An 11,408-nucleotide genomic window follows, 5' to 3' on the forward strand; every position below is an offset into this window, starting at 1 on the left:
ATTGAAACTTTAAACTAATAATTCGTTAACCATTCGAATCTGAAAATTCGTTCACTAAACAAATCAGATATAAATTTTAGTTAATTCAACTTCACATAATATATTATATAATAATTTAAACTTATATTATCCAATGATATATAGTATTTACATATTATCAAAACGTTATATTATTATTTTCTACCTTCTCTTCCCCCCTATTTTCTCTTATTTTGTTTTTTAGGAAGAGAAAAAATATATATATTTTTTCCATATTCTATTTGTCTTGGGTTTTCTCTCCCTTATATTATAATCATTGTTTGCCCTTCTCTTTTAACATTAATTTCTTTTATTAAAATTTTTAATTAAAAAAAATGAACTCTAAACGGATTATATATTAAATTAATAATAAATCCAATATAAATTCAATCATGAACTATATATTAGATTATAGGATCAGATCGATATATATATAGCCTTATTAAATTCGAATTAAATTAAACTTGATCCGATCTGAATCTAATCCAAGTGTACTTGGCGCAATGGTATGTGTGGGCTAACCCTTATACATAAATAGATGACCATTATTAGTTGTAGGATAAGTTATGCACGGAGGAAGAAGAAAAGTGGCTGCAAGGGCAAAAAATTAAGCAATTACATAAGAATTTATTTATTTTTGGGTAAGTTACATAAGAATTTATTATTCTCTCTTTGCTATTGAAAAAAAAAATGGAACAAATTAAGCAATTACATAAGAATTTATTTATTTTTGGGTAAGTTACATAAGAATTTATTATTCTCTCTTTGCTATTGAAAAAACAAATGGAACAGTTATTTGGAAGTTGTTTCTTAAACCACTTTAATATACATCTCTGCAATTAATATTTAAGTGGTACGGAACTTTCAATTAATATTTAAGTGGTACGGAACTTTCTTTCATCTGAAAGCAGTTTCGCAAAGTGCCTAAGAGCTTCTTCATTAGTACCTTCTCCCTCAACGGCCTCAAACTGACCTGTTTCCATATTTATCCTCGACACTGGTTTCTTTAACAGATTCTCTCCAATCTTTACAAGCCCTTCCAGATTCTCCTTCGTTGCAATATCAACAGAGGATAAGTTACCGCTCAACGTGTCATCCTGTCCATCCACGTTATAAGAAATTATTAGCATACGATAGTGATGATCGAAAGCCACTGAATCGGTACTTTAGACTTGGAATTGGAGAAAATTTAGTACAAATTTTGAACTAAAATTCTTCAATCCTAAACCCAAGACACTGATTCGATACTCTCAAACATAACATAAATGTGTGTTCGGTTGCATAGAATTGTAGTTTTGAAATTAGAATTGGTGGAATTCGAAAAAAATAATTAAAAAATTTGAACAAAAAAATTCTCAAATTCTACCGATTCTAATATAAAGGCTCTAATTCTATGCAATCGAACACACAATAATATAATTCTACATGTGATCTCGCAATGGCAGGAAACTCGTATATACTTAGACTAGCTATTTATTTACTTCTTAATATATACCTGAATGCGAAGGTAGTTGTTCTGGGCATGCAGGGCTTGGAAGAGAGTTGAGACATGGATGTCAACCATATCAGAGCTCGCGTCGCTATAAACGTCAATCAATGGTGTTGCACCATCGTCATAAACCCAACTGAGCAATCCCCACCCGGAGGCTATGGTTGCATTGTACTTCTCTTCTCGCTTGGCTGTACCGGTGCCCAATGAAAGGACTAGCATCCTCCTGGTTTCCGTCGGTTCCATGTCAACGAATTCATAGTTACCCAATAATATTTCTTTTGTGATGTGGCTTATTGCCATTAGGGTCTGCAAATTCAATCAGCATAAGTAATTTGTTAGTAACCAAACATAGTTTGATCTAAATCTGCAAAATGTGAGACATTCAATTGCTTTTCAAATTTATCAAATTAGCTGCTCACTGGATTATTTGCAGCAACCCCACCATCGATGAGATCAAAAGTGCGCGTCTTTCCCTCAGCATCCTTAGTCTCGAAGTAGTGTGCTGGGAAATAGGTAGGGGCTGCAGAGGTGCTGAGGCAGATATCCGATAGCAGGGCATTCTTGGAAACATTCATTTTGCCCTGTATATTGTTTCAAATGTATTATTAGGAAAATTAATGTAGCTTTTCACATTTGTAGCTAGAAAACCCAAAATGGGCAAATTAATATTCACAAGTTTCTTACATTACTGGTGGTGAAGATAATTGGCTGGAGGTGTTTGATATCAAAAGCTGGTATGACCACATTTGTTAGGGTCTGGTTGATAGTAAGGTTACCTAGTATCTCCTTTACTATTGATTTTAAGTACTTCCCATCATACTTTGGCCCTGAGACCGCGCCAATCAAACCTGTCACCTTGTCCACGAAGCTGTTGCGACTATTCAGAGAAACACCCATCAATGATTCATCCAACATATATAGCACATATATAATAAACAGCACTTAAAAGTTTAAGCTTCTATATTTTTTATTCACCTGCTCTGAGGGAAGATCTCGGGGGCGTGTTGTAAGTAGAAATTGTTGATGTCCTTTGCAGCATACAGAGGCCGGTTGCTCTTGTCGGGAGCTGCAAGCATGGTGGTGACAAGCCCGCCAGTGCTAGTCCCAGCAATTACATCGAAATAATCTGCAATTCTTGCACTAGGTCCATCAAGTTCCTAGCAATTAATCAAATCAGATATGAACAAAAATAAGTATTAATTAATACAATGAAAAAACAGAAAATAGGTGAAAAGGGTGAACATATATATATGTTCGATGAAGTACTACCTGAAGCCTTGATTCAAGATTAGCGAGGAGGGTACCGGGAATGATGCCTCTAATGCCACCTCCATCTATGCTCAGCACCGTCACTATCTTTCTTTTGGTCAATCCAGAAGCTATTTGAGGTTGTAGAAAGTGAAGGGTTGTTAGGAAACAGATTGCAATGAAGAGAGTTTTTTTTTCCATATTATATATGAGGATTGTTCGTACACACTCGAGGATATTTATAACAAGAAATGAAGCAAAAAATATTTTTGTTTATATACGTGTGTGTGTGGCTAACTTTTTTTTTTCTTTTTCATAAGCGTGTGTCAACTATTCTAACTTTGATCATTCGTTTGGGACTCCATCATTGATTTTGTCAACTATTCTCTCCTTCTAGTTTTTTTTTTTTTTTTTTTATTTTTTTTTTTAATATATATATATATATATATATATACACACACACACACTATTCTCTCCTATTTGAATTATCTCGTATTTGAATCGCATTGGAAATCTTTAGGTAGATTATCTTCAACTAGACCTTAATTTCGTTTTTTCCATTTTTTTTTTCTTCTCTCTTTTCCTCGCTCTCCTATTTGATGGCTATGGGGTTCACATCTCTGCAGCTCTGTTTATCTGCACCATAAATTAGAGTCAGGACAGGTCGACGTATTGTCTGTAGTCTCAAATATATTATTGCCTTCACATTATTGAGCTACCTTAAAATAAATATAAATATAAATATAAATATAAAAAATGATATATGTTCACTGTTTGGCCCAAAATTTCATAGCTACATCATAACAAAAGGAAAATAAAAGAAGAAACTAGGATTTGAAGTCAGCCTAACAAAAGCAAAAGTCATTTAATCCTTATATATTATTTCAACGGGTTGAATACTATCACATACGAGTTTGACAGCCACATATAATAATCCTTATATATTACTTCAACAGGTTGAATAATTATGGTCATATAAAAATGTTATTATATATCCAATGTAATTCGTATTATTCTTAGACCTAGAAATGACTAAACACGTACGATTAGTTGGTTATATAAAATATATATTATATATATATAAATTGATATCACTGTATATCATGCATGGTGTGTGAAGCCGCCTGGAGGACCCTAGTGTTTATTTATTTATTATTCATGGTTTGAAGCTCTCCAGAGACCCTACAATTTTATTTTATTTTATTTTATTTTTGTTTTTGTTTTTTTATTAGGCGGTAAAGTCATGTTCATGGCCATGGACCAACTCATAGTGGTCTAGAATTCAGCAGCCATCACATCCATAGACATAATATTTGAAATTTCTTCTTAGAACAGTCAGCGCAGACGTCTGTTGATCCTTCTACTACTACTTTTCTATTTCTCTTTGGGAAAGGACGACTGACCATGCATTATAGAACAGGCCATGCAATGAAGTGGGGGAGGATTTACCATCTTGCACACGATGTTGGTGTTAGATGTAAAACAATCTCACGTAACGGTGATAATTGGGTCATCATCGGGTGAGTTTAGACAAATTTTGAATTGATCATAAACAAGCGACTCAGTAATAGGTCAATAATCAAGCCATTATCAACCCATTCATGATTGGTAATAAATGAGTTGGGTATTAAATGGAAAAAAAAAAAGAAAAAAAGAATTATTAGTGTAGTAGTTTTTTATTCACTTTTTGGTATTACAAATTTTTTTTTTTTTTTTTGGTATACAATTTACTCTGCTAATAATATTAATTATATATATATATATATATATTTTAAAAAAAGAAGCTTTGAAGGTTATAAGTAGTAGTTTTAATTAGTTGCTTCATATTTATTTTTTTTATATTTAATAATTAGAGGGATAGATATTCAGTTTTTATTTTTTTTGAAATATTTAAGCATTTGTTAATAAAAGTCAACCCATTCCATAGGTAGAAACAAAAATAAATAAATAAGAACATCGTCCCAATAAAGAGAAACCGAGATGAGAGGGAAAAATAGAGAGAAACAACGTATGAAAAGAAAAAAAAAAAAAAAAAAGCCCAGTAGAGAGAGAAACCGAGATGAGAGGGAAAAAGAGAAGAGGCAGAAAAAGTCACTTATCTAAGTAAATGTATATATATATATATATATATATAGGGGCTTTGACAGGTAACATAAGAAAATTTTACCAAAAAAACAAAAAAAAAAGTTCATGTAGCAAATTTCCATTAATTTAATGGTTTTCAGCATTATAATTTTTTTTCTTTTTTTTCTTTTTAATTCGAAAAAGTCACTTATATATATACAAATATATAAAGGGGCTTTGACATGCAGATAAGAGAGTGAAAAAAATAGGGGAGCGCCGAAAAAAAAAAAAAAAAATAGGAGAGAGAAGCAGTTAGAGTGAGAATATATTAGGTGGTCTGGTGTGGACCAATAAAAAAAATGAATAAATATTTATGTAAACCCCGTACCTTTTTAACTTTTCTTTTTTAAATTTGTCTCTTTACAAGTCCAATTCCCTTTCAAAGAGAATTTTGTCTGAGCGACTTAAGATGGGTGCCCACTATAAATTTATTATTGACTATTAAATTAAATGGGTATTCATTTTTATTCCTTATTAATTCACTTACTTAAATTTGAGTACCGAATGAATTTAGATGATTTAATAGATTTACTATTACCGAATTGTGTTTGCATGATTGTGATTGTACTTAGCATCACTCGCAGTACTTGTCATGATTCACCGAACTCAAAAACTGGGGTTTTATTAAAAATGGGTAATTTACACAGGCCTCTCCTATGCTTTGCTATAATTATAAGCGGCATCTTTTCTGTTCCGAAAATTACGCGAACGTCCCCTACTTTTTAAAATATCCTACATGGACCTCTCTTATGTGTGACGGACCGTTAAATACACTAACGGACCCGTCAAAATTACTGAAATACCCTCTCCTTGGCATCTGAAATTACTAAACTACCCATCAACTTTTAATTAAAAAAATATATATTCTGCTCAATCTTTCCACTGCCATCTCCTCCCACTGCCGGCAACTTCTTTCGCCACTTCCGCCACCTCCTTCCACCGCGGTCCCCGTCACCACCAACACAGAGACAATCTTGGCTAACCAAGCCCAAAGGAAAAGTTTCTTTGTTGCAGCCGTTTCAACTCACTATCAGACCTTATTCGCCGCCGTACAGCATCGCTATCCTGAGCACATCCATATATATATATATCTTCAAGAGAGACGAATGAAGATCGAAGCTTTTTGTTTTTGGTCCATGAACAACACAGCTCTACATCCGGTCGGTTTGGTTGTGTTGTTTTTCGATTTGGCTCTCTGTTTGGTCTGAACGGGAACTGAAACACGCCGGACCGGTACTCACTACTAGGTCAAACCAAGCTTACCGAAAGAGGTTGGACAAAGCTCGCCGTTTGTTCACCGGAGTCACATGCATGTCTTGTAACTCACTGGATGGTCACCAAAATGGGTCTCATTGTTATGGGTTTTGCTGAAATTGCAGCTTGCTGGATTTCTGTCACCGGAACTGTTGTTCGCCTTAACTAAGACATGTTGGGGTTGTTCGGTCTTTGATTGCAGCTCGCCGGACTTGTTGCAGAATGAAGATCACCGGAAAAGCTGAATATTTCTGAACTAGAAATGCGCTGGTTCAATCACCGTCACCGGAGCTAGTAGTTGTAGTTTTGGAGCTTGCGGTTGTGTCCCCTTCATCGAAATGGGTATGTCTTCAGTCTTCGCCGGAGTTCGCACCAACAAAAGTACACTGAAGATGAAGCTTTCTCTATATTTGCACAAACGGGAGATCACTGGAATCATGGTTCATCTGAACTGAAACTTGGGTGTGTCACCAGTTGCTATTGGGTCTTCAATCAGTCCGCTGATTCATCTGAACTGAATCATGGTTCATCTGAACATCTGAAAATTCTTGTTGTCTTGAATTTGAAGAATTGCCATAATCTTTAGAAGATTCCTAGCTCTGTGCATTTTCACGTTGAATTCTCTTTTTGATTTCAGTCAATCCGGCTGCTCCAAATTAGAGTGGCCAACATTTTTTCAAGGATCCCCACTTGAATTAAGCTTTTCGTCGTTACAGTTATCAATTAGCATTAGGGAATTGAATATGGAAGACTGCAATATAACATATGTGCCCAGCAAAATTGGTTGTTTGGTGTCCTTGGAATTTTTGAATCTTAGCAAAAACAAAATTTCTAACCTACCAGCTACCATAAGTAGCCTTCTGCTCCTGAAGGTCCTCTCTGTAAGTAAATGTACTTGGCTCGAATCGATTCCAGTGTTTCCAATAAATTTTTTGACATTGCATGCAAACCACTGCACATCATTGCAAAGCATAAAAATAGAATCAAAATAAGCAGAAACATCATTGAGAAGTTTTTACCATTGTCCAAACAGTTCTGCATATAAATTTAGTAGAAATTTACTCCGTTATCAAGTATGCTACACTCCGTCTCTGTTACAGAGAATTATGGTTTTTTTTTTTTGTTTCTTAACGGCGGTGAGGGTTTGGTTTTCTCAGCGAGCAAAAATGAAGGATGGCCATAAATAATCAAATCATTTAAAACCAATATGCCCCTAAACCACTTCTCTTCATACCTTGAAAAATCAATTTTGGGTTTGTGTTTAGCCCTATTATGTAATCAATTATATATATATATATATATATATATATATATATATATATCAATTGGTAGGGATAAGGGTATTTTAGGCATTTCATGAAAATAGTTGCTGACGTCATCATTTTCCGTCGTTGACTGGCGTTGATTGTAACGGAAGGGAGGTCCGTGTAGGATATTTTAAAAAGTAGGAGAGATCCGCTTAATTTCCGAAACAGAAAGGGTGCCGCCTGTAATTATAGCAAACCATAAGGGAAGTCTGTGTAAATTACTTTATTAAAAATTGAAGGGGCGAAGAAAGATTTGAATCTGATTGCTTCCAGGGGGAAAGGGAAGAGTATTACCACTTGTGCGACTTATTTTAATGCCCACTATAAGTGAAATAATTTTATTTAATCAATAACTTCAGTTTTTTTTTTTTTTTTTTTTTTTTTTTTTTTTAAATTGTGGTGAACTCACAACCTTTCACTTTGAAAAGTGAGGAAACTATTATTAAGCTACATTGGTGATTTGCCAAAGAAGGATTAATTGCAGAAATTTTAAGTAATAGATAAATGAATCAAATTATGTTAAATGGATTAACTTTGGAGTTTTATTTATATATTGTTGAGTCTTTAACATCAAAGTATTTCTTTAAGGGCTTATAAACTGAGCTAAGAGTTATTAATCGTTAATGTGAGGCTTCTTTGAATTAAAAGTTTATTAATTTTTAACTTCTTATTATGACTTGGAAAGTCTACTTCCTGAATTATAGGGAAACTAGGGTTTTATTACAAATTAGACTTGGATAAAATTTGAATTTGTTCTATCAAACAAATTTTCTTGAACCTAACTTTATAAAAGAATGTTCAAGTTGTTTTCTTTTATTTATGGCTTATAATTTATGAATTCAAATATTTATTGCATTTAAGAAAATTAGCAAAAGGCAAGCACTGATTTGTGAAGGGCTCAGTGGGGCATCCGTCCCCACTGAAATTTTTTATTATTTCATTTTACACCTTTAAATTTATACTTTTTTGCATTTATACTCATAAAATTTTGAAATTGTCCAAATTATTAAAAAAAAAAAAAAAACCCTCTATATAAATTTACCCTCCTCATATGAATTCCTAGATCCGTGTCCCTGGCAAAAGGTTTCTTCTCCATGATTCTTAAGAAACCTAGACCTAAAATTTACAATGATTCTTAAAAAGCTAGACCTAAAATTTAGGAATTATAGGGTTTATTTTATTTAAACATAATATTTGAGATTTTTAAACAATTTTAATGTGATCCAGGTTTGTGGATTTTAAAACATCTTCAAATATAATTTCTTAAGAGAATTGTACCTAAAATTTTGTGAATTTTAGGGTTTGTGTATCTTTAAAGTGTATTTTATGAATTTTAACCAATTTTAAAAGAACTTTAAATCCATTCATTTAAGAAAACTTGAGATATTTCTTTTTAGGCACTTTTGAGTAACCAAGACCTAAAATTTATGATTTTTTTTTTTGGAAAACCTTTTACGATTTTAATTATGATATTTAGAATTTAAGAATTAGCTTCTATGAAAAATCGAGGATTTACTTTAAAAATAATCTTAAAAAAACTAATAGGTTGTTTGTTATAAAAAATATAAAAACATTTTATTTTTATTTTTATTTATAATGGGGCTCGGTCATTGGGCCAAATAGAGCTTCCATGGTCATTGTGCCTACTATGTTTGATATCAATGGTACATCTACAACAACTAATTAGCTCATCAAATGAAAAAATTAATTTAGAATCTTAAATGACCTTCCAAAAAAAATAATAATAATTTAGAATCGAAAATGTATGCAAACTTGGGAATACAAAATTGCACAAGTGGAAGACCCAACAATACTAGAGAACAAAGTGGGATTTAGGACAATAGAAACTACTGATATATATTTCTTGGTGGAAAGAAAAAAATACATAAATATGAAGTGAAGAATAATTTGATTACTTGGTATCAACACATAGTTAGGAACTTACATGCATCAGTAGTCAGGTTGAAGGAGATATTTTGATAATCGGCTCAATCAACATTTTGATTGTATTTACGCCCGAATTGAAAGCACTCATACAATACTGCAAGTCCTTGTCACCGGTTATTAAAATCAGATCCCTAGCATCATCTAAATATTTGATCTTATAAGTTCCAACATTTAATTTCAACCTCTCAAACACTTCCTAATTCAACTCCACCATTCTTGATGAAAAGGATAAGTCAAATTTTATCATATCATCTCCATAGGTTACATTTATAATCATCGTCCTTCTTTCTGGTGGTATGTGAGCATCATTAGGCACGAGTTTCTTAGCAATCAAATCGGACCATGGAGGTTCTCGTCTAGAGGGAGAGCCTTCAACCTTTTTCTCTTACCCCGAGGCCAGCGATCGATTTTATTGTCTCGACATTTGCGCTTAAATGTATATTGGCTTACTGCAAAAAAATAAGAATTTTTTTTTTTTCATAATTGGTAATGTATTATAAAGAGAAAAATATGGAATACATGAGCACATAGGCATACCCTCGAACAAAAAAAAAATTAAAAATCACATTCTAGTAGAAACTGAGAACACAAAACAACCTATAACCTCAAAAAACAAGGTGCTAGGCACTGCCTTAAGAGCCAAAGTAGCAACTGAAGGAGAGATTTGATTACAAACAACAATTTCAATTAGTGTGTAAGCTTACCACCAAAAATCTGTGCAACATCTTCAAGTTTCTTCCTGAAATGTTTTTCGAGCTCCTCATAAGTGATTGAATTTGCAATAACATTCCTTCCATCGTTGATATCATCAACTTCAACAGCTAGTTGTTGATCTGGTGGCATCCTTTCGTGCCTATTTTGTAAGAACAGCCACAGCTTACTCCAAAATGCCGCGTCTTCCGGCGGCGGGCGCGGGGAAGGCACTCCACTTGGCAATTTCTTTTCATCCTCCCAATCGGATAGAAGTTTTTCCATATAGTTCATCATTATCAACATTGTATGTTTGATCTTGTTCATAATCTTCAACATTGATGAGAGGGACTGCTATGTTTGCCATTGTCGATCAGTTACCTGGTTACATCAATATATATATAAGATACAAGTGATAAATGAACCATTTGAAGGGTTCAAACGATTCTTCTTCTCAACTTAGAGGAAGGGGTACAGAAGGTTCACCTCCCCTCTTGCATATTACTCCCTCTGTCTCATAAAAAATGTCACTTTTAGAGAACCGTAACCCTCACAAATTGAACTGACACAGTTCTCGAAACATGACATTATTTTTGGGACGGAAATAGTATTAAAAAGTTGTAGAAATGCATAAAGTCAACAAGGAACATCCCAAAGTATTTCTAGAAACGCTTAAGGTCAACAAGGGAAGGTCGGACACGTTTAATTTTTTAATTTTTTTTTCCTGTCCAAAAAAAAATAAAAAAAACCAACCCACTAATTTGACCCAAAGAAAACAAAGTTGTTCCACCATTGAAAGTGAAAAGTTGGGTGCCAAAGAAAACAAAGGTTTTTTATTTTTTTTATTTTTTTATTTTTTTGTTAATCTTTAATAACAGTATTTGTTTTATTATTATTATTAAATAGGCAGAGCATATACATGGTCCAGTTATCCACCCAACTTACAAAGGACCAAAAGTTTTATATTTGTTGTCGGCTGAAATTATGGCTCACTTTTTTCTTCACCACTAGTAGCTTCACAATTAACATTTCTTCTGTTGATGAATAGTGTTTGAGTTTAATGTTGTTGCCAATCACATGCTATAGTAAAACCTATCCCCTAGACTCGCTGTGCAAATTGCAGCTGCACTATACAAATTCAGGAATTATGTGAGTTAATATTTATTTGGATAAATTAATATCAATATTAATTTTTTTTTTTGAACTGGGTTAAATTTTACTATAGTAATAATTTTTTTTTTTTTTTTTGGGGGGTGGGCTTGATCCCGCCAAAGCCCCTTAGATCCGCCAGTGATTGTGGCAATCCAAAAGGTAACAATTACGGATTA

The 11,408-nt window shown here is 33.2% G+C and overlaps 1 protein-coding gene across 1 annotated transcript; it reads right to left on the reverse strand.

Moving 5' to 3' along the window:
* Window positions 1-699: 699 nt before the first annotated feature.
* Window positions 700-3,087, reverse strand: LOC132266843 (patatin-like protein 3). The gene is made up of 6 exons (XM_059767842.1): window positions 2,780-3,087; window positions 2,486-2,667; window positions 2,195-2,387; window positions 1,930-2,091; window positions 1,514-1,816; window positions 700-1,115 (listed from the first exon to the last, which is right to left on the reverse strand). Exons 1-6 carry the CDS (start codon window positions 2,957-2,959, stop codon window positions 894-896), a joined length of 1,242 nt encoding a protein of 413 aa, XP_059623825.1. The 5' UTR covers window positions 2,960-3,087; the 3' UTR covers window positions 700-893.
* Between the last annotated feature and the right edge of the window lie 8,321 nt (window positions 3,088-11,408).

This window comes from Cornus florida, unplaced genomic scaffold (genome assembly GCF_030987335.1).
Source record: "Cornus florida cultivar Cherokee Brave unplaced genomic scaffold, ASM3098733v1 CherokeeBrave_3.0.0_Hap2_Chr07, whole genome shotgun sequence".
Lineage (NCBI taxonomy): Eukaryota > Viridiplantae > Streptophyta > Magnoliopsida > Cornales > Cornaceae > Cornus > Cornus florida.